This window comes from Hemibagrus wyckioides, linkage group LG19 (genome assembly GCF_019097595.1).
Source record: "Hemibagrus wyckioides isolate EC202008001 linkage group LG19, SWU_Hwy_1.0, whole genome shotgun sequence".
NCBI lineage: Eukaryota > Metazoa > Chordata > Actinopteri > Siluriformes > Bagridae > Hemibagrus > Hemibagrus wyckioides.
Genome location: NC_080728.1, coordinates 11,264,751 through 11,286,286, shown reverse-complemented (window position 1 = coordinate 11,286,286; position 21,536 = coordinate 11,264,751). Strand labels below are relative to the sequence as shown.

General features: G+C 37.2%; 3 protein-coding genes across 12 annotated transcripts in view; all 3 read left to right on the top strand.

Annotated features, from left to right (window-relative positions):
* cald1a (caldesmon 1a) overlaps window positions 1–1,914 on the top strand; it is a 49,672-nt gene extending 47,758 nt beyond the window's left edge. For all 6 annotated transcript variants that reach the window (XR_009207341.1, XM_058416711.1, XM_058416712.1 and 3 more), the window contains one exon: window positions 1,054–1,914. Coding sequence is in view for 5 of the 6 variants with exons in the window: in XM_058416711.1 (XP_058272694.1) it covers window positions 1,054–1,067 (14 nt within the window). In the remaining variant the exon portion in view is untranslated. The remainder of the gene's footprint in view (window positions 1–1,053) is intronic.
* A 906-nt stretch (window positions 1,915–2,820) lies between these two features.
* On the top strand, window positions 2,821–14,469 carry tnnt2e (troponin T2e, cardiac). Of its 5 annotated transcripts, XM_058416735.1 has the most exons (17): window positions 2,821–2,899; window positions 4,232–4,282; window positions 4,400–4,407; window positions 7,356–7,379; window positions 7,792–7,812; window positions 8,261–8,281; window positions 8,451–8,471; window positions 10,084–10,107; window positions 10,341–10,362; window positions 10,450–10,510; window positions 11,116–11,232; window positions 11,312–11,389; window positions 11,511–11,624; window positions 12,046–12,158; window positions 12,278–12,368; window positions 12,894–12,931; window positions 13,967–14,159. In XM_058416735.1, exons 2-17 carry the CDS (start codon window positions 4,245–4,247, stop codon window positions 14,010–14,012), a joined length of 837 nt encoding a protein of 278 aa, XP_058272718.1. In that variant the 5' UTR covers window positions 2,821–2,899; window positions 4,232–4,244; the 3' UTR covers window positions 14,013–14,159. The 5 variants fall into 5 exon arrangements, with proteins under 5 accessions (XP_058272718.1, XP_058272719.1, XP_058272715.1 ...); XM_058416734.1 differs by lacking the exons at window positions 2,821–2,899; window positions 4,232–4,282; window positions 4,400–4,407; window positions 7,356–7,379 and adding exons at window positions 7,986–8,006; window positions 8,630–8,650; XM_058416733.1 differs by lacking the exons at window positions 2,821–2,899; window positions 4,232–4,282; window positions 4,400–4,407; window positions 7,356–7,379; window positions 12,894–12,931 and adding exons at window positions 7,986–8,006; window positions 8,630–8,650; window positions 12,581–12,621.
* A 2,755-nt stretch (window positions 14,470–17,224) lies between these two features.
* Window positions 17,225–20,649, top strand: arl1 (ADP-ribosylation factor-like 1). The gene is made up of 6 exons (XM_058416737.1): window positions 17,225–17,382; window positions 18,324–18,461; window positions 18,770–18,851; window positions 19,568–19,679; window positions 19,766–19,944; window positions 20,032–20,649. Exons 1-6 carry the CDS (start codon window positions 17,379–17,381, stop codon window positions 20,060–20,062), a joined length of 546 nt encoding a protein of 181 aa, XP_058272720.1. The 5' UTR covers window positions 17,225–17,378; the 3' UTR covers window positions 20,063–20,649.
* Window positions 20,650–21,536: the final 887 nt, after the last annotated feature.

Here is a 21,536-nt window from a genome sequence, read left to right as displayed (position 1 = left end):
CTGGGAATACACACCTTAGCAGTGCCCCATGCGCACACATACATATTCACACACTAGGGACAATTTAGAGTAGCCAATCCACCTACCGGCATGATTTTGGGAGGTGGAAAGAAACCGAAGAACCCCAGAAGAATTCCTTTAAGTTAGTTAAAAACAAAGTTTAAAGACAAGCTGTGTCTTGTGCCTTATATACAAGCAAGGATATCACCCACCTCCCACAATTCTATGTCTGCACCTTGGCCTGTAGATGCAGGCCAACTATAAATCACCATTCGTTCATGCTTCGTGCGTTTTAACATGCCTCTGTGGCATAGTGTTCTATTTTGAAAGCACACCTTTTGTTCCATTATGGGAGGACACTGTGGCCTTCGGACATGCCGGACATGGATAGATAATGTGCAGTGTGTCCGCTGCAAACACACACACATACACACACACACACACACACCCTTATACACATACACACCACAGTCGCCTTGTCCCCAGCAGGCTGAATACCTCTAGACTTGGACAGGACCAGCAGCTGCCTGTTTGTCACATTATTGAGAGGGGTGACAAAAGATTAGCAAGCTACCATGTCACACAGGCAAGCATAGGAGAGCAGCTGTCCTCTGCTTCTGAACAGACACACGCCAGTGACTAATGAGGCAAAAACACCTTTAAGTATGAGCCCTGACTTTTTTAAGGAGTAAAGGGCAATTGGCAGTCAATCATTTAAATGAGTCGAAATCATTTAGAGAATTTGATCATTTATAGTAACTTATTTCCATTACTCCATTAACATAATCATTAATGCAGCTAATAAATGCTGTGACTACTGTAACCTTAGTACACAAAAGAAAACCTTTTCAATTATAGCTGCAGTTTTGTAATAAATAAATAAATAAATAAGGTTTTAAGTGGAAAAAAAAAGATTGAAAACACATGCACGAACACATTATGTAAAAAAATACCTATTAATTAACACCCTTGCATAAGAAAACATATGTATTTAATTATGTTGTGATATTTGCTACTCTACATTCTCTAACAGACTGTTTTATGTCTCATCAGGAATGGGCCACTAACCTTTCCACCACGCCACAGCACCAGGGACCAAGTGAAAGCACCATATTCCTTTCATGTGCATGTACTCGTACCAAAAAAACAACAAAAAAATAGTCTTCTATGTTTTTTTTATGGCCCAGACCTATCTCAAAGATGAGATAGAATTAAAAGAAAGTCTTATATTTTTGCTGTGCAGTCAAAGGCCTCCTGATTACAGAGTAGTATTTGACATGAAGCCACTTTTATAGTGTGAAATGTGGACATTTAGATCAACTGAAAATACTGAGCAGGATTAAAATGACCCATTTCCTTTCGATGGATTAGACATATTTAAATACCTTGCATAATTTCACTCATAATTTTAAACAGCTTGTAATGGGTTGCTTCTTTTGAATCTCTTCTCTGCTAGTCACCCTTCACACCTTTTAATTTATAATTAAAGCAAAGCTTGACATATTCATATTTTATTCATGTTCACAAGTCCAGGGCAAAGTATGGGCACCCATAGAGTAGTGTATTTTTTACTTCGTTTTTTTTTTTTTTTTTTTGTCAAAGTGACACATTTTTAATAGTGAAACTATGGTCTTAATAATATATGTTAGCACATAGTGTATGTTTTGTAATTAACTATATATTTTGTATGTTGCCACTTTATATTAAAATGACATTCTTGCTTCTGCTCTCAATATTAAAATTGGAATACAGCCATTATAGACGTTCATGATTATTATTACAGTATCTTCTTTTATTCATTTTTGCTTCAAGTGCTTTTTAGTCAGTATATTCAACATGATGTATCAGATTTCAAGTAGACGTAAAGGCTTCGCTCTGCACTGAATAAAGGGAACGTAAAATGGAAAAAAAAAATAGACGACTTTCACAAACATTCCTCTGCATATAGTGCTCGCTTGAGTTGCCACTATCATTTTGAGACTGTGTAAAAGGACAGATGGCTTTAAGCCATTACTGTGGACCAATTAATGTTGTTTGTTTGTTCGGCGTTTTTTTTATTTGTTTGGGTTTTTTTTTTTTGTTCACCCTTCAGCACTCCATTTAGAGTAGAACACTAGATGTTATCAACAGTATAATTGGACTGTAGTATGTGCTGGTGGGCAGACGGCGAGTGGCTTCTTGAATCAGCAGGTTTCATTGGTTAATGGTTATGTGCCTGATGGTGTATGTGTTTGTGGCTTGTGTTGTGTTGTGTTGTTGGGGACAGTTTCCCCCCGATTAGCATCTTGGTTTATGTTTTAAAATGTGAAAACTTTTCAGTCTTTGACAATCAATTAAGAAGCAAAGTTGTACTCTCTATATTTTCCATCATGAACCTTGACTGTATTGAGGCAATTCTCTGCAAATCATGCCAACTTTAATTCTTTACCTTTTAACACTCTGACCATTTATTGTAACCAAGTTTCGCACAGGACATCTTTTTGAATATTGTATCATTGATTCAAAGCAGCAATAAAGAGATCATTGTAAAAAAAAACTCATGTTCTGTGTCTTTTTCTTGCACAGTTGCACATTCAGCACTAAGTATAAAATTAAACATCAGCAGTGCTTCTTCCTAAAATGCTTCTTATGGCCATGCTTGTGTGTGTGTGTGTGTTTGCATCCAGCAAGCTGACCGCAAGTATGACGCCATGCTAAACTTGTATCACCTTTTGATTGTCACATGTACCACTCCCCCCAAACCCTAACAATAGACCCAGTGTCACTGTCCAATCAGACAGCAGCACAGAGGTCACATGGGCACGCAGGTCTGTATTAGGTGAGTGGTGTTAGAGTTTGCTGGATACTGTGTCCTGGACCCTTGAGAATAAGATCCTCTCTGTCCTTGTGAGCGTCTCAGGTAAGAGACAGAAAGATGTCCTCCTTTTTGTTATCGTGTAAAATGCCAGATGGTTCTAAAGTGTGTGTCTCAGAATAGCTGATACTCACTTAAACAGCGCTCCAGCTGCATGGTTCTTGGCTTGCATTCAAGAGTTGTTATGTAACACTTCCAAAAAGCTTTGCAAAAACTGTGAGCGCCAAGGCCAGAGGTTTAGCTCTGTATTGCAGCGCAACTCAAGCAGCCAGCATGGCTTTGTGTGATCTCTGACGAGACCAGCATGCTTTGGGGTTTTCGCTTAATGCTGTTTAATGCAGGAATTATCTACACCATTCCTACTAATAGCATTCCTGTGATATTCCAGTCTTTCCACAATGGCAGAAGTGGCTTAGTAATGAAGAACTTTTCTAATACCTCTGAGAGATGGTTAATCTACTGCAAAGATGGACTGGATTATGATTTATGAGTTATTCTGATGTAGGATGATTAGACTCGCATTTCTAACAGCAATAGGCTCATTACAATATTCATTGGCTTTCAAGTACATGTTCCAGGTTATCTCATTACAGTGCAAATGAGACCGAAAGATATGGATCCAAAGTACTTCAACACAATATTTGTCTAAGGCGCCATGAACAGGAACCACATGAGTCTAACAAAACTAGTTCATTAAAGCATAATGATCATTAGTTCATTAGCTGTTAGACAAAAAAAAACAAAAAAAACAATAGCAAATATAGCAGCACACTTGAAGGACAGGAGGGTGGTGTATGTGTGTGTGTGTGTCTATGGTACACTGATCTGGCCAAACAGTGCATGTTTCAAAAATAGCCCACAAGGACGCACTTGATTTACTGTGCAAACGAGTGGGAGGCTTGGATGAGATCAGCCAAGTTCATTGTCTGCAAGAGCAAATAGCACCTGTTCCAAACCATAGTTTATTATTCTTAAAAATAACCCCTTCTCATTACCCCTACAACACCTGCCCCTTACCATTTTATAGCCTGCTGATGTACTTTCATAATGATTGCTTCAGAAACGTTGCTTCATAAACTTTATGTGTCATGTCAGTTTTTAGACCAGCATACAAAGGATTGTTAAACCTACAAGTGGTGAATTAAAAGGATAATCTAATAATACTTGCCGGGAAACTCTAAATTGATTCCAGTCCCGTCCACAGGAAGTTCAGCAGTCAGTGCCGTTGCCTGAACAGACCTTTGAACGATAACAGAAAAACCTTAAAAACCAGATTACCAGATTGTCTATAAAATTTGCCCAGATATGATCTTTCATTAAAAGCTGGTAAACAAATTCAAATGTTCTTGTAATTGATTTGTCTGTTATTTCACTCAGGATCTGTGTAGCCATGGCTGATACAGAGGAAGTGATGGAGGAGGAAGTGTTGTAAGCATCAACATACCGCTACATTATCTTCATCATTTTATTTCCTTGCATAATATTACTTTTTTTTTTCTCATCTTACTTCTCTTTCTGTTTTTCTGTTGTGCTCTGATTCCATAGGGAAGAAGGTAAGGTTGCTGAGAAGTTCACTCATGAAATCTTCTCTGCTTGATTTCTTGCCTATTAATGAACTATTACTCATCTATTAATTAATATTCCTGTATGGCTTTAGATTTTCTTCTGTGATCTTAAGGTGTATTATATAGATCAATATTGTTTACAAGTAATTGCTATGAAATGTACACATTTAGGGGGGAAAGGGTATCGTTAAAGGACCTTTCATTTCTAACTATCTCTGGTTTTAAAAAGAAAATCTCTGCTATAGGGTTCTACAGAGAACATTCAAACTAAAGAACCTTTAAAGGTTCATTTGGTTTCCGAAGTGTACCACGATGCACAACCATCGTTACGAAGTATCCTCTCTAACAGTGCATCATCAAATGTGTATGAAGGATGTCACTACCATCATATGGTCTGCTCCAGAATTATTGGCACCTTTGCTGCTAAAGACCAAATATCTATTTTTAATTAGCTTCATCTCATGCTGGCAAAGTGTGAGAAATCTAATCTTTAATTAAGAGAAATATATTCTAATAAATATTTTTTAACATCACATTTATGGATATCTTTTGAATAAAGTATAACACCATCTATATTTCACTTTTTATAAGTTCACTGTGTATTTAGGAAGTCTTCCATGAATCCCAGTTTTACTGGTGTATTTATAAGAGGTGACACAGAGGCCTTTAGTCATTCATCTACACGAAAGATTACAGAATAAACAAATGAAATGAGACAAAGTGCTGTTGACCTTCATATATTAGGCAACAGCTATAAAAATGCTTACATGCCTAAAAAATCTCAGATCCACTGTTATGGATATAATTAAGAAGCGTAAAAACAGCCATAGCTGTAATGGACCAGCCTGCCTAAGGGCACAAGTATATTTTGCTCCCCCACACAGTGAAGAGGATCATTAGAGGCAAACACTTTCGTCAAGGATCATCTTGGTACAGCTAAGATGGTTGCACAAAGTCTCCGAACAGATTAAGTTGGAGATGCTTGCACCAAGTCTCCAAATCTACTATTATACACCATCTCCATATCAGAATGCTATTTGAGTTGCATGCCAAAGGATCTATTTTTAAGGTAACCTTAACATAAGCTCCTGAGGTTTGCTAGAAACTACTAGAAACTTTGACTTGAGTCAATTTTTTGGTCATATGAATTAAATTTTGCTTTTTTGGCAACAAACACTCAAGATACTGTCTGAAATCACCAAGTACTAAATGCAGGGATATCAATAATGATGAAATGTGGTTAACAATATGTTAATAAAAGTGTTTTAATAATTAGGGTTCCCTTTCGAGGGTACGCTATGGGACCACGCCAGCCATTATGCAGTGTCTTGATCCCTTCTCAGGGAACCAGGCTACATACATAACCTGGTGTAGTTTTACATCCTTAGAAGAAATGTACTTTTACACTGATCTCATATTTTCAGAGTAAATTTAAGCTAATTACTACAAAGACCTTTTAGAGAGCCTCCTGGTGGTCCAGTGGCAAGATCCCTTGCTTTCACTGATGTGGCCCATGTTCAATTCTTGGGCAGGGAGCTAACCCAGCCACTGAAGAGTTAAATCTCAGTGCCGGTCCCAAGACCGGGTTAAATGGGAGGGTTGGGTCAGGAAGGGCATCCGGTGTAAAACCTCTGCCAAATCAATACATGCAGACCAAATGATCCACTGTGGCGACCCCAAATAGAACAACAACTACAAAGACCTTTTTATCTATCTTACCTACTTTTGGAGCTGACAATTTGGTCTCAATATAGCATAGGTTTTAGTTTTTTGTTTATTTAAATAGTTTATTTTGCAGCATGTGTTACATTAAAGTCACCATGTTTTGGTACATAGCTGGTAAAGAAGAGCAAGTGTTTGGGACATATACAGAACGACTGTCAGTTTGATTTATTAATTTTCAATATGCAAATAATACTGTTGTCACATTATGAGAAGAAATGCAAAAAAGGATTCATTATCTGTTTGTGGATCTCATTGTTCTGACGAAGGTGAAAAGTGTATACGCTTTGTAGTTATACATAATCCTGCGGTTTAACAGTGGCGGGCCGTGCATTTCACACCTAGGCCTTCACTGGTGTTTAACGGTAATCAACCGTTAAATAGCAAAGTAAAAAAGAAATTAGTCTACAGTATTTCACACCTCACAAGGAATAGTCAATTTTATTACAGTCCTCCTTGAAAATGCATTTGTAAGGATGTCCGTGACCAAATCGATTTATTCTCCTCTGTCAGCCATTGTGAGTTAAAATATATATATTTTATTTAGTTTGTTCGATTCGCTGCCTCTGACTACTCTAATTATCCAAAGGACGGGAAATTGCTGAAGTAATCATATGCCTGCTAGATGGCCCCAGCGATGCCAACTCGAAATCTGATTGGTTAATGTAACAATTTCATTCCCACTTATTTTAAGCTACGGGCGTCTGCACTATTGATTCTGAAGGCCTTAATGCAGCTTTCTTTCACCCTGGCAACACATGATGTCATCCACTGGCTGAAATATGATTGGATAAATACTCTTATCATAAATATACACTACTGGAAGCAGCACAACTGAGAGAGAAGCTATGAAATATAGAGAATAGACTATTGGGAATAATTTAATACACATTCATGGAAAAATATATTAAATAATAATAATAAATAATAAATAAATAATAATAAATATTAACATGAAAGTCAGTGATTCAGGTCACTGCTATTTAGGCCAGCAGAGAAGGCCTTGCTGGCCCTGACGGCCCAACACTGTGGTTTAATATAAGCAGTTCAATATAAGCAGTTATCTCAGCCCCACAGCTTAACAATGCTGTCATGTGTGAAAGAAAGTTTGTCCACATTCAGACAAATCTGTAGCTGAACGTTCATAGAATGAACATGTGCTTTTTTCTGCTTTCGGCTATATTTATCTACTAATCCTAATTATGTCTACTCAGTTGAGGAGGAAATCATTGAAGAAGGTAAAGCTTTGGTTCTATGTTGACTTGCTGTGAGCTGCATGCTTGTGTCCACGTATTTAACACCAGGGGGTTCTTCCTCCTTTCTAGAGTGTTCAGGTAACACTGGTTCATACGGTACCCTCATTTTGACAAAAATCCTTCCTGATCTTGTCCCCTGTCATCCTACCTGTATAATCTCACGCTGTATACTGAGATCTGTCCATTTTACTAATGCTGCACACTTCTGTAGTGATTTTGCATGACCTGTGATACACACATTGGTGATTAATTTACATTTCCATGTGACAAAACTTAGGAAGACCTTCTGGCTGTGCCATCTTCATTATTGTTTTTCTTATTTTCTTATTATACTTAAGACTGTTTTAAATGTTCACTTACTGGAGTCTTATCAATCTTATTTTTCTTATGATAGTACCTCCCCCTGAAGTGGAAGGTAAAGCATACATTTTACATCTTTTTATATGCAGCTTACATTTGAACATTTGTATTTGCAATCATTTATTTATACAGTCAGTGCATCACGTTTTCTTACATAAAGCCTCACACTGTTTCTAACATCTTTTTTTTTTTATTCATCGCATCCGCTTTCCACTTTCATCTCAATAGCACCTACGCAGGAAGATGAAGGTAACCTTGCATGACTTAGATATAATTATATCTATCAATATTAGATATAATTATATCTATATCTATATTCACTAAGTATTTAAAAGTTTATTAAGCACTTCCATGAAAGAAAAAATCCTGTACATTTTTAGTCTCATGCTAAAGATCTACAAATGCTTCTAGAAGCATTTTAAAGTAACATTAAATGACGATTTATTTTTAGACTTAATTCCTAAAACATCAGCTTACATCTTTTCTTCATATTTTCACATCAGAACCAGAAGCTGAAGTAGAAGGTAACAGCACAATTACGCACTCGCCTTCTGTTTTCTCATTTTCACACACAGCCGTCATGACCCTCACACTGTTTTGCTATCCTTCTTCCATATCTTTTTGCAAAATTACATTTTACAACTCTTCCCAAGTCTTTATTTCTTACACGCATTTTTTATGTTTTCATATCAGAACCTGAAGCTGAAGTAGAAGGTAACAGCACAATTATGCACTCCCATTCTGTTCTCATTTTCACACACAGCCATCATGACTCTCACACTGTTTTGCTATCCTTCTTCCATATTCTTCTTTAAAATTACATTTTTCAACTCTTCACAAGTCTTTACACATTTTTCATGTTTTTATATCAGAACCAGAAGCTGAAGTAGAAGGTAACAGCACAATCTTTTTACTCATTTTAAAAGTCTAGACGTTTCTGTCTAATAAATCTGATTGTAAACATCATGAGATAGATAGATAGATAGATAGATAGATAGATAGATAGATAGATAGATAGATAGATAGATAGATAGATAGATAGATAGATAGATAGATAGATAGATAGATAGATAGATAGATAGATAGATAGATAGATAGATAGATAGATAGATAAATTCTTGTGTTATAGCAGCTCAGTCAGTTACAAGATACAACACACACAAAGATACGATGTAAAATTATATTTATTATAATATTATAATCATTTTAAAAGCCTAGACGTTTCTGTCTAATAAATCTGATTGTAAACATAGATAGATAGATAGATAGATAGATAGATAGATAGATAGATAGATAGATAGATAGATAGATAGATAGATAGATAGACGGATGGATGGATATGGGTGGGTAGATGGATGGACGGACGGACGGACGGACGGACGGACGGACGGACAGACGGACGGACGGACGGACGGACGGACAGACAGACAGACAGACAGACAGACAGATAGATAGATAGATAGATAGATAGATAGATAGATAGATAGATAGATAGATAGTTACAGGATACACACACAAAGATATGATGTAAAATTATAATATTATAATAATTTAATATTATTAATTATTTATTTTATACACATGTACACAAAAAAGAAGAAACAAAAAGAAGAAAAGCCTTAAATATAGAATACAATAAGTTAAATGTAGGCATAGAGATATGAAACACAGTTGTGGATTTAACCATATTTAGATGAGTATTTACATTACAGTACAGTAGATAATAAATATGAGTACCTTGTGAATCTAGAAAATAGTGTTAATAGTTGTAGTAGTGCATTGTGTGAGTGTTATCACCTGTCACACACAAGTGAACTATTATACAGCATTATCGTGAATGGTATGAATGACCTCATGTTATATAGATTTAAAATACAGAGCCGATAAAACTTTATAACTTTATATGTTTCAAATATCTTTCATACATATCCATTGAAATACAGTTGTAATATTCAGCTGCTTGTTCTGGAATATCCGTATAAATCGTAGACACAACACAAACAACCACACTTAGAAGATGTTTCAGGATTAGTAGCTGAAGATGTTATATAACATATGCTGACTGTATCACTGAGGCATGCTGGGCTCTTGCATGTAGGTCAAGGATGCACAGCAATTGTTTGGGCAGACATTTTGCATCCCAAAATACACAGTGTTTATTATAGTGTTCTTCTATCAGAACATCTCCAGTCAGAACATTGGGTTATCACTGGGTCCAAAAGTAACACCTTTTTTTAAAACTGTGAAATTGTTTTTATTTTAGTTTTTGTAATTTTGTGAAATGCATATTATATGTCTAAATTAATATTTTTCTTGTAAACATTAGCCCCGGCTGAGGAGGAGGTCACAGGTAATTCTGTTTTTTTTTTTTCTTCCTTTATTAGCTCTTACTTTTGTCAGATATAACACAACATTAATTTAATAGCTCAAGACTAAGCTTAACATTTTCATGTTTCAGTTCACAAGCCAACTAATTTTCTTTTATTGTTGATTTTAATCATTTTAATATTATATAGTGGTTAATGAAAACTATTCTAATGTGCTAATGTTAATAGTAATGCTTAATGTCATTGCTCGTTTTAGATGAGATGAAACCAAAGCCGAAGTAAGACTTGTTTTATTTTTCAACTATTGCAATTTTGATATATTCTGTAAACCATTTATAGAAATTAAAAATCCAAACTTTTTATAGGACATTCATGCAAAATATTACAGCTCCAAAGATTCCAGAGGGAGAAAAAGTGGACTTTGATGTAAGTCTATTATACTTGAATAATCCAAAATAGCAATCTATAGAGTATAGTGTGTACGGGAAGATTAACTATTGAAAACTCATGACCTACATGTACAGTTATTGGCTGGAGGGAATGGAACCTAAATGTTTAAAGTGATTTGTGTTTTAATATACGTTTCTGCTCATGGCTGTAAAGAGTGATTACTGGCTATTTGCAGTGGCCAAAAGCTCAAATGATTAAAAAAATAAAAATAAAAATAAAAAATAACAATGTAATTCACATTTCAAACTTTTTATAGTCAAGGATGTAAAAGAAAAATAATTTAAACTTGTACAATAATGTTATATATTTATTAGAGACACTGGGTTGTTTTCTGAACTTATTCTGCAGAACAAGTTAGGTCCAAGGATAGGTTTGGATTAAATCCATCTAATTTAAGTAAACCATAACAACTCATAAACAAATATAATAAATTTAATAAAGATAGGTAGCTGTGTCTAAATTTAAAAAATCACAGATGCTCCACTTTAAGAAACCACAGCCCTAATTGGTAAAATGTTAGGTTTAATTAATAGAGAGTTAAGTTAATGCTGTGTGTGTGTGTGTGTGTGTGTGTGCAACAGGACATTCACAGAAAGCGTCAAGAAAAGGATTTTGCAGAACTGCAGTCCCTGATCGAGGCTCACTTTATCCAGAGGAAGAAGGATGAGGAGGAGCTCATTGCTCTGGTCAACAGGATTGTAAGTACGGACACTTCCTTCCCCATCTAGCGGGACTGTCTAGAAACAACCTACTTATTTGAACTGAAACTGTGTGCAGGATAAGCGCCGTACCGAGAGAGCGGAACAACACAGGATCCGAGCAGAGAAGGAAAAGGAAAGGCAGGCCCGTCTGCAGGTGAGTGACACCTCCTCCAGCCAATCACATCTGCCTTACTTTTCAGGAGGCTTGGAGAGAAAAAGTGGATATGGAGATCCACTTATGAAAGCATAAATCTATTGACTTTTATAATTTATAGGAGGAGAAGGAAAGAAGAGAGCAGGAAGAACAGAGGAAGAAGCAGGATGAGGATGCCAAGAAGAAGAAGGCTCTCACCAACATGACACACCAGTATGGTGGAATACAGCAGAAGGTCAGAACTACAGAAGTGATGAATTATAGAGAGATGCTTAAAATCACTAGTATTATTTTAGGGCTAAATGCTGTGTACGGTGTTGCTGATTCTGCTGTATGAATGTGTAGTGCTTACATCTTGTCTCACATTCGTCCCAATCATCATTATTTAAAGGTTTGTATACACTGATAGATACTGAATTATGGAGACTGAGAGAAACTGTTTACTTGGAATACCTAATGGAAAAAATGATGAACTAGGAAACAAAAAGACTCCCTTTTATGTCTGCATATGGCTCAGTCGATTATATCTTTATTATTTTTATCACGTTTCTGTACTTGGCCCTTGCAACATCTAATGCTTTTGATATTAAATTGATGTCAGAGCTTTTCACTCTGAAGCAGCTTGCGTATCTTATCCTGACGTGTCTTCCTGACAGATGGAGGGTCGTAAAGGGGCAAAGAAACAGACTGAGAGGGAGAAGAAGAGAAAGATCCTGGCTGAAAGGAGGAAGCCACTCAACATCGACCATCTGTCTGAGGATAAATTGAAGTGAGCCATTGCCCTCTGACTCCCTCTGGCACAGGGAGAGATTCGCTCAGTGGCGCGTTGAGCTCTTAGATCAGGTTTTGAAAATGTCTGATGTCTGAGTGTGTTACTTGATTCCGCAGAGAGAAGGCCAACGAGTTGTGGCAGTGGATGATGGAGCTGGAGGCTGAGAAGTTCGACCTCAGCGAGAAACTTAAGAGACAGAAATACGATGTAAGTGCTTCATCAACTTCATATGCATTTGAACACATGGATTTTACAACTTCTGTATCATTTTGCATTACTCGTATATGTTTGTGTCAATTATAATGTGAAAAGAGATTAACAGATACTGAGGTACCACCAGTCAAATAGCTGGAGGGACGATTCCATTTTGCACACAGGCGTCATTGGCGTGCCTGTCTAAAATTGTTACTTGCTTGCAGATGACTCTTCTCCAGGCCCGAATCAATGAACAGCAAAAGTTGTAAGTAGTTGGTTGTGAGGACGATGACCTCACTCTTGTATAGCCTGCTGTCAGTAACTTTGGTCAGACTTCTTATCTCGGGTCTGGAGGCTCGCTCGCTTGCTTGTGGCTGCAGGTGAAAGGCAGGTGTGAATTGTAGGGTTCGGTCAGGGGGCGGCTTCTCGCGCACGTTCGGACGTCTTCAGATCCACAGGTTCCCTCCATGCTGCGCTCTGCGATATGTCGTACTGTCTTTTTGTGCTCAGTGAGGCTTCCATATGTGTCCCTTACAGATCACTCAGCTTCTGGCTCGAGTTAAGGATCACCAGAGGTAAGTCTGCTGAGCCACACTGGTCACTTTTCCCCTGGTGGTCAAAGGGCTGTGGGCCTGACGTTCATGTCATTCAGAAATGAGCTGGTCAATAGCGCTGTGTTGTGCATATCAATGCTTTTATCACAGCTTTTCAACTAAATTTATATTGACAAGTGAATTGAACATGAACACTCAGGACTGCCAAGTCGATTGGCCCACACCCTTGGATACCACTAAATGCCCAGAGGAGCGAGCTCGGAGCATGTGATCCAGCTCAATCCCCAAATCAATCTGGCATTAAAGGGAAAAAAACTTTAGGATTTTTAAACATAATCCTAATAGGACCAGTTCAGTGGCTCCTTCACTCCCTGCATTACTGCCCTCTCTCAAATATTTCGAATGGCCGTCTCGGCACGTATTAAGCCGAGTAGCTCATAAAATTTTACCCTATTATACTTCTACAGAACTTTAACACCGGTGTAAATAATAAATTATAGTCATTAAAAAAAGTCTAGACGTGTGGATTTGTTGTTTGGCCAGAGGTGAGGAGCTTCAGGTGAAACGGTAAGTTTAAAGTAAGCCACTAATCTACTTTTCTAAGAAAATTAAATAAATGGCTTAGAAACGGTTCATTTAAAGACATAATGACGCAGAGTTGTTGTGTTTTCTGTGTGACACAAAGTGTGTGTTCTGTTGCATGTAGAATTATTAATTTTGTTTTGAGTTACTGTTGTGGGTGGCGACTAATCACAAATGTCTTATACTTTATTTCCACCATTTATAAAAAAAAATTCCTGACTATCTACAAAGATCTTAAATCTGATAAATAAATAAAAATGTGGATATTGTGTTGTGGGCTGTGCAGTTATAGGTAGATCATTTATCTTTCTGACTGGGGGGGGGTGGATAGGGCAAACAAACTATTCATGAAAATATTATAAATCAATTTAAGTGTCTTCCTCAATCAGGGTCAGTTGTTGCAGTAATTAGGTACAATTAAAAATACAGAGAAGATAAGTAATTACTGCTTTTAAACTTTTTCCCCTTGTGCAGTGCCAAAGGTCGTGGCAAGGGCAAGGTTGGAGGCAGGCTGAGGTAAACCCTCGAGCACTTGAGGTGCGCCAAGAATCAAGAAGAAGATTCACTCTGTGCCACAGAAACATATCCAGCAATCACACTGAATTATTGTATTGTTTGACAGCACGTGTAGCTCATAGAAAGACAGTAAAGAGATCTTTTGTTGTACTGCTTTTCTCCCTGCTTGCTTTTTTCCCTCTGCTTTATGCTCATCCAAAGAAATACATCATGAACTAAGAATCCTGGATTTGCACAGGACGGTCTTTTTTTTATTACAGCAGCTGTTCTTAGATATAAATCTACAGAATCCCCCGAAGCAGGAAGAAGACTCAACTGTTTTTGTAAATGTAAATCTTCACGGTATCACTGCAAAAAGTCACGTCTTTGCAAGTTATAAAATATCCTGAATCTATTATCTATTATTTCTTATTATATGAGTGCAATAAACTAAAAATAAGATTATTGAATCTATTTCTAGGCATATTTTGCTGTTTCCATGCTTTTCTTGATTTATTGGTGGATTATTTTGCTTATTTTAAGTATTAATTTCTATAAAACAGTACAAATTATCTGCTGATAGAGTTAGAAGTTTTAAGGTGTAAAAAAGTCAAATATGCCTAGGATTAATCATTTTTGCTGTCAGAGCAAATATGATTATTTTTTTTATTTATTTATTTTTTTTAAAAATAAAAGATTAAAAGATATAAAAGATTTTTATAGCTAGTTTGAGAAGAGCAACAGCAGAACAAGCATAAGGCCGTGAGCTCGCGCACGCCCCCTTTAGTGAGGCAGAGGTACTGGCTACTTCACCTCGTGTTTCTTCAGTGCAGTTTTATGTCAGATCAGCAAGAGTAAATATGTTCTACACATACATGAAATACATAAACTAGACTATGGAAAGTGATGACATATAATAAAAGTTTCTACAAACATTATATTGGTGACATACAAAGAGATAGCAACAGGCACGTGCCCATTACATGCTCTCAATCTAGTTTTTGAGGTATTTCATGAGGCTAAACCCGTCTCTGCCTCATGCAGATTTGGTGATTTTGACTACTATAATGATTGAAATGATCAGTAGATAAATATTAATATTTATTTAATGTAGTCATTTTTTTTTTTTTTACTTTCATGATGGTCCCCTGACCGTACCTCCCTGCTGTATACTACAGGAACTAAGGAACACAGCATGATATCATCAATACACCAGACAATGCAGTAAAAACCCTGTATAGTGCACATGCTCAGTACAGTGCTGTCAGATTTCTCCTCAGGAATCAATAAAGTTCATCAGAATTAACTGATGACCATCAAGGCCTGTATTCATAAAGCTTAAAAAAATCATCTCATAGAGCTCCTAATTTAGCTTATAAATTTCTGAACTAGGAATCTTATCTTAAGACTGATTCAGGACTAATCTCAGAGCAACTCTAAGCAAAGAAAAGTCTGAAATATTTTATCTTAAAGAGGAGGTAGGTCTGACACATTCTTTTAAAGACTGTGATTGGTTGTCCAATTTAAAAAAAAAAAGCAATTTAAATAGGGTCTATTATAAACCTTGTCTTTGAAATTACAGGAAATTGCAGTAATTACAAATGACTAATTTCAACTTTTTAACCCTAATCAGTAGCGTTAGTATCAGTATGATAGCTTAGTGGTTAAGGTGTTGAACTCCTGACCAGAAGGTTGTGAGTTATAATCCCAGGTCCACCAAACTGCCACTGCTGCAAGGCTCTTAACCCTCAATAATTCAGTTGTATAAAATGTAAGTCACTCTGGATAAGGGTGTCTGCCAAATGCCAGAAATGTTGTTTCACAGTAAATCACAGACACAGATTAGCTTGTGTAGGGATTATGCATGTGACAGATCATATTAGAGACACGCTTAAAGTAGTCACTATATGCACACACACACACACACACATAGCAGCAAGTGAACATTTTGTCCTCAAAGTTGATGTGTTAGAAGCAGGAAAAATGGGCAAGAGTAAGGATTTGAGCGAGTTTGACAAGGGCCAAATTGTTATGGCTAGACGACTGGATCAGAGCATCTCCAAAACTGCAGCTCTTGTGGGGTGTTCCCGGTCTGCAGTGGTCAGTATCTATCAAAAGTGGTCCAAGGAAGGAACAGTGGTGAACCAGTGACAGACTCATAGGCGGCCAAGGCTCATTGATGCATGTGTAGAGCAAAGGTGGGCCCGTGTGATCTGATCCAAAAGACGAGCTACTGTTGCTCAAATTACTGAAGAAGTTAATGCTTGTTCTGATAGAAAAATGCTAGAATACACAGTGTATCACAGTTTGTTGCATATGGGGATGCATAGCCACAGACCAGTCAGGGTGCCCATGCTGTCCCTTGTGCACCACCGAAAGTGCCTACAATGGGCAAGTGAGCAAAAGAACTGGACCACAGAGCACAGGAGGAAGGTGGCCTGGTCTGATAAATCACGTTTTCTTTTGCATTACGTGGATGGCCGGGTGCATACACATCACTTACCTGGGGAGTGTCATGCTTTGGGCAATGTTCTGCTGGGAAACCTTGGGTCCTGCCATCCATGTGGATGTTACTTTGACACGTACCACCCTTTCATGGAAACGGTATTCCCTGATGGCTGTGGCCTCTTTCAGCAGGATAATGCACCATGACACAAAGCAAAAAATGTTCAGGAATGGTTTGATGAACACAACAAGCCATTATTCAGAACCTGTAACAGATGACTTGTGGAAAATGATTTATTGTTAAACCGATTCAGACATTAATGAAATTATAAAATTATTTTAAATTAAATTAAATGAATTAATTAATATACTGTCCGAACCACAATCATTCACTTTGTGATGTAGATGAGTAGCCTATAGAAAATATGAATAAGCATTAGCCACTTGAGGGCGCCATTTCATAGCATTTTCATGAAGAATGAACGGGACATTGTATTCATAAAGTGTATTATTATTATTATTATTATTATTATTATTATTAAATTAACTTTGACATTAAATCTCTAGAAAACAAGTTACAGTAAGCTGTAATTAATTGAGCATATTTTTGTTGGTTGCAGCGCATTACAAAACATTCACCTAGAATTACTTTTTTTTTTTTTTTTAACGAGTGACGAATCTACGAACGTGGATAAAAGACTTGACTCCACGCTAAAAAAAAAAATGTGTAAAACGTAGACAGCAAGTTACACTCGATTTGATTTATATATCATGTGTCTGAAGACTACCGGGAAGTGATTGGTATAAAGATCGGCGAATCTGCTGCGCGTACGTACACATCCTTCATTGACACGTCATTAGGAACTTCGAAGACGGAAACGCTCAACACGAAGGCTGAGGCTGCTGATCTCTTCTCTTCAGAGAGCCCGGGGTGTTTAGGTTAAAAATGGGTATGTTTTATTTTGCTTTTCTTTACAAATGTCGTTGTAGCTACGGTGTATTCGGCGATTGTGTGTTAATTTGATTTAGAGTAGGAAAAACATCATCATTTGTATGTAGCGCTGATGCTATTGGCAGGCTAACAGACCTATCCCGGTGCTGTGGCTATCTCCATTACTGTCAGCTCTTACACATGATTAATGATTACGAGGTTTTTAATCATTCATTATCTTTAATTAATAAGTCACATTAAATTGTCCTATTTTGCTCTCAATCATCTCTCACTGCTTGCGAGAATATCAAACCGCTCCCTGTTAGAAGCATAGTGTGCTAGCTAGGGTGTATGAGCCATTATTTTTCACCCGGTAAAGTCACCTGATATAGAAAATATTGAGCAATTTGGGACTTAACCCAGTTAATCTAACTAGTTACATGTAACTCTTGTAGTGTAGGTAGTTAGTTAGCACCCTGGTTGATGTGTGAAGCTTGAATGGCTTTTCATTTGTTTAATTTGTGGCGTGGTTTATCATTATAACACGCTGAGACGAGTGAATAAAAAGCTTTAGCGTTTAATCAAGGTATTTTGAATCTTTTTGAGTGAGTCATTTGAGTCTGTTCGGGAATCGTTTACTGAATCATTTGTTTGCTGGTTCTGTTTGCACATCATCACTGTGTAATGGCTAAACAGCTCGAGTGGTGAAGAAAGGCCTAATATTTGTTATTTTTCTAATTGGCTTAAATGAAAATAAAATTAGACCACATACTCACCGACTTCAAGTGAAGGGAAAAAAACACAAAATAAACTACGCTTTATATTTTATAACTAAGGCTTTGTTTGGAAGAAAGGGCTGAACATAAGGAAAAAGTCAGGCAGTGGATGATAGTCATTGTCACCTTCAGAAAGAGCTTTTAACGAACAAAACGTCTGTAATTGTGGTTTGTTTGCATGCAGGGGGTTTCTTCTCCAGCTTGTTTTCGGGACTCTTCGGCACAAGAGAGATGAGGATTCTGATCTTGGGTTTGGACGGTGCTGGAAAGACTACAATCCTCTACAGGCTGCAAGTTGGAGAAGTTGTGACTACCATCCCTAGTACGTTATTGTAACACAGAGAACAATCAATAATTATGAGCTGAGCAATTATTCAGGGATGTTCTGTCTTGTTCAGAAAGATCTGATGTGGGTGCAGGCTTTAATTATAGCCTAGTAGGTGCTACGCCTGAGTCTATTGAAAGCTAAGATGTATTGATTAGACAGGAGGAATCAGGTTTAGCTCCTGCTTGACTGGAATGAAAACCTACACAGACACACTCTTTGTGGATAAGACTGGACACTGCTGTAGATCATTAACTGATCAGGAAGTGTGCTCATATAACTTAAACTTCACTTTCCTAACACAGCTATTGGGTTCAACGTTGAAACTGTGACTTACAAGAACCTGAAGTTCCAAGTGTGGGATCTTGGTGGACAGACGAGCATCAGGTAAGAAGCACACTTTCACTCTGTTCAGTTATGTCATTGCTGTTCTAGTAAACAGCCTTTCTTACATATGAGTATATGTTTAGGGACTGATAATAGCCTTAAACTGCAGATCCTGGAACAGACAGACAGACAGACAGATACATAAATAGATTTTTTTTTGATCCCATGAACTCATACTAAAAAAGTATAAAAGTTTAAAATTCTTATTTAAAATGAAATTCTTTCAGCAAAGGAATGTAGACCCTGGACACACAGGTTGTATATCAGTTGTCTTTAGACATTCCCATCTTTATTTTCTGCCTATACACACGCACACACATCTAGAAAAGAGTTCTGAAAGGATTTTTAGTTCTTTCTGTAGTGTTTCCCTAATCAGCAAGGCCTGACACATTGAAACCCTTGCTAAAAATTAAACCTTCTTTAATGGTTTAATCTAAATATTTCATGTTTTTTTTTATTATTTATTATTATATTTATGATTTTAATTGCTAGAAGAGTATTTCACGTTCTCAGCATGTTACTTGACAGCTAAATTGACCTCTTGCATGTGAACAAAGCACTTGGGATGTTTCACATAACTTTGCAGCAGTAATTTAGCAGATTAGAGTGGCTTGACATGGTTAACATCAAGACAAGAGTAGTTTGTGTATTGGTATCAGGGAGCTGGAATTAGAATTGGAATAGATGCTTTCATACTTGATGTTTGTGTTTCCCAGGCCATACTGGCGCTGCTATTACTCCAACACAGACGCTGTGATCTACGTTGTGGACAGCAGTGACCGTGACAGGATGGGTATCTCAAAGTCTGAGCTGGTGGCTATGCTGGAGGTAGATGAAATATCTGGTCATGTCATACATGTGGATCATATTGCCTCATGTAGGTATGATGTCATTAATGTTTTCTTTTCCTGCAGGAGGAAGAACTGAAGAAAGCCATCTTAGTTGTCTTTGCTAACAAACAGGACATGGAGCAAGCCATGACACCCACTGAGGTGGCCAACTCGCTGGGGTTACCTGCACTCAAGGACAGAAAGTGGCAGATCTTCAAAACATCGGCCACCAAAGGGACAGGCCTGGACGAGGCCATGGAATGGTACGGCCCTCCTAAGAGGGTGTTTTCTTTTTTTTTTTAAATAAATGGTTGCTGAGTAGTAAATTATGTTTGCATTTCTCTGTACAGGTTGGTGGAGTCTCTGAAGAGCCGACAGTAATTGCACTTGCACCACTCCCTGTAAATACTCTGTCTTGTTGAAAGACTTTGGTGCCCTTTGGACCTGTGACTGCATTCCCCTTTTTTTCCCCCTTTATGTGAAGGCATTTTTCTTGTATCCGCTACTTAAAATGAATGAAGCTGCAGTTACAGAATATTTGGGCACAGCCTGAAAACTGAACATCCACTGGTTTGCATTTCATATGGACTCTGCACACGAGCTCCAGGAAGCACAGCGGTCCTATAGTCGTGGCAGTTCCTCCATACTGACGCCAGTTAGACCTGTTCTTCCTGTAAGACAATATCCACTACATTGGAGTATCCTAATCGTAGAGCCTTTCCCCCTTTAAGCTTGGTACCAGATGGTTGGCAGTCTCTGATTCTTCTTCTTTTTCCTTTGCTTCTTTTTCAAACACTTATTCATTGGTATCTAAACACATTTTGGGTATTTTAGTGGGTTGTTTATTTAAAACTAATCGTTGTTTGTATGCAGTGGATTTGTCATTGCGTATTTATATACAAGCATGTACAGTGAAAAATTGTTTGTGTTAACACTGAAATAAATTTGGCTTCAATAGTTTGTTTTAATCACACTGTGAAAATGATCTTGTCAATCTTGTCATGCTCAACCACTTAGTGATGCAGTAATTGTCAAGATAATTATTAGCAATTAACCAAGAACATAAACTCATGAATCACACATCCTTTTGTATACACCCCTTCATTTCCCTGTTTAATAGCTCAGATGTTTTTGTTATGCTCATTGTGTGTGTGTGCAGTGTTGCTGGAACAGCAATGAAAGAGACAAGGAGGTTTTCATCCAGCCGTTCTCAACAGTACACTGTACAAGATGCCAGATACTGTTCACTTACGCATCAGATGGTTCATATTTCCCACATACACTTTAGAGTATTATCTCTAACATTAACCCAGTACCCAGTGCATGTGATCTATTTCATAATCGATAACACTGACACCATTAAAATGTTAATGGTAAATGTTTTTACCCATTTTTACAAGCTTGAGACATTCAGAAGCAACTTTTTTATCTAGATCTTATATTTTTGAGAACTCATAGCACAGGATGTCAGGTATAGAGATTTTTGATTATACAGTACTGTACTACAAGCTGTTTCATTTATGGATTATTTAATGAGTTAATTTACTGGCACTGTCACTAATACATCTCAATCATCAAATCCATAGTATTTTATTTTCTGTACATGTTTCAGTGGAGTGTTTTTAACCACCTTCATTTGGAAAGCAGCTTTCATCTTCTCCCTTTTCTGATTTCAGCATGACTCCAGATTACACTGTGCTTTGGCCCAAGAGTAATAAGGCTGAGCTTATCCTGTTTTGAATCCATATACGATACTTTTAATAAAAAAATTGTACATTTATCTGCACAGCTCCACACGGCAATATAGTTGTAATGCAACACCATCCAGGTAACACTTCATCAGCATCTATAAATC

Excerpts from the sequence above, each read along its gene's own strand:
- tnnt2e (XM_058416732.1), top strand. Across the intron at positions 11,390-11,510 it reads AAAGGCAGGCCCGTCTGCAG|GAGGAGAAGGAAAGAAGAGA; the intron begins GTGAGTGACACC and ends TATAATTTATAG. Across the intron at positions 12,159-12,277 it reads CTGTCTGAGGATAAATTGAA|AGAGAAGGCCAACGAGTTGT; the intron begins GTGAGCCATTGC and ends TTGATTCCGCAG.
- arl1 (XM_058416737.1), top strand. Across the intron at positions 18,462-18,769 it reads AGTTGTGACTACCATCCCTA|CTATTGGGTTCAACGTTGAA; the intron begins GTACGTTATTGT and ends TTCCTAACACAG. Across the intron at positions 18,852-19,567 it reads GGTGGACAGACGAGCATCAG|GCCATACTGGCGCTGCTATT; the intron begins GTAAGAAGCACA and ends TGTGTTTCCCAG.